Below are 1,314 nucleotides of genomic sequence, written 5' to 3' on the forward strand. Positions count from 1 at the left end.
TGTCTGGCTGTGGCTGGATGCAATGGTTCCTTCTCACCAACACATTTATAATTAGCTAATTCAAAATGTGGTTATTTCTAATCTCTTGAAATGAGATGACACTGTTTAGTACTCTGATGGGTGCTTTCATTCAGGAAATGTGACATTCTGCTTCCTTTAAATATAATAAATTATGGTGGAACTGTTTATGGCCATGTTGGAAAGTTAGATACAGGTATGCTTAACATATCAGAAGCACTATAATGCACACACCATGTTGCTCAATAAACTTACCATTGTTATTAGAGATACGTTCTCGGGTACGAGTGATAGGGCGTTTCAAAATGTTTTCTTCCATGTGAGTAAAGACTTCTTTGATTAAGGGGAGTCCAGTTATCATTACTGAATTTATATCACCAAGATTCAGGCTAAAAATGTTCCCATATTTCTTCACAAACTGAAAAATATACCAAGAGTTATAGTTAAGTGTGCCTGTGTCTGTGTTTCCAAGGATGGCAGGCATGTGTGTAGCTAATGGGATTCATGTTGAGAGGTTTCTGTGAGTGGGGAGATGTACCATTGTCTGTGGAAATATTTCTGAAGTTGTGGTTTCCTTAACTGCACTAAACTCAAATTCAAATTAGGAAAAAGTTTTGTTATATTATATAAAAGTTCATTAATATAAGTCTCATGAACTGACTATGCACCTACAATGTCTACCTAGAGAAAAACATGAGGATATAAGTTTCAAAGAAGAAGCAAAATCACTGATCGACAGCACCCTGAAATCTAATGAAAGGAGAGCATGTGACACATTTGACCTGACAAAGGGCAAGGAGGGTGCGTATAGGCTTGATGTTGGTGCAGGTTGTGGACATCCTCATAGGAGAAATGGTTTAATAGGAAAATAATGCCCCGCACTCATCAACATGCTTAACATGGGATGTACATGTGTGACAACTTGGACAGACACTAAGGGAACTCTGTTATTGGTGTGATAGAAATGTTCCTGATTTCTTTTTCTTTTTCACCAAACTTCAAACAATTTCAGGATTAGAAATTTTCTCCTAAGTCATTCATTCATATATCTATCCAACATGAACCAAATGATCATCAACTTGTTCCTAGACTAACTCATGAAGACGCAAGTCTTTCAAAGATATTAAAGGTTGGAAGTTAAAAATTTTGACACTCAATGAGGCAGAGAAAAAAAGGACATCAGTCCAGAGAAAGATTGAAATGCATGTGTACTAGGCAGATATAGCAACCATGAAATCCTAGTTAATCACAATATCTAGCATCTATTTAGGCAAAGGAGACCCTGCCTTCCCCTAA

At 36.8% G+C, this 1,314-nt stretch overlaps 1 protein-coding gene across 1 annotated transcript in view; it reads right to left on the reverse strand.

Annotated features, from left to right (window-relative positions):
* LOC101984748 (cytochrome P450 2J6-like) overlaps nucleotides 1–1,258 on the reverse strand; it is an 18,402-nt gene extending 17,144 nt beyond the window's left edge. Inside the window, exon 1 of the mRNA XM_026782145.1 lies at nucleotides 274–1,258. Coding sequence (XP_026637946.1) covers nucleotides 274–502 — 229 coding nt within the window. The 5' untranslated portion in view covers nucleotides 503–1,258. The remainder of the gene's footprint in view (nucleotides 1–273) is intronic.
* Nucleotides 1,259–1,314: the final 56 nt, after the last annotated feature.

Source organism: Microtus ochrogaster, chromosome 10, assembly GCF_000317375.1.
Source record: "Microtus ochrogaster isolate Prairie Vole_2 chromosome 10, MicOch1.0, whole genome shotgun sequence".
NCBI lineage: Eukaryota > Metazoa > Chordata > Mammalia > Rodentia > Cricetidae > Microtus > Microtus ochrogaster.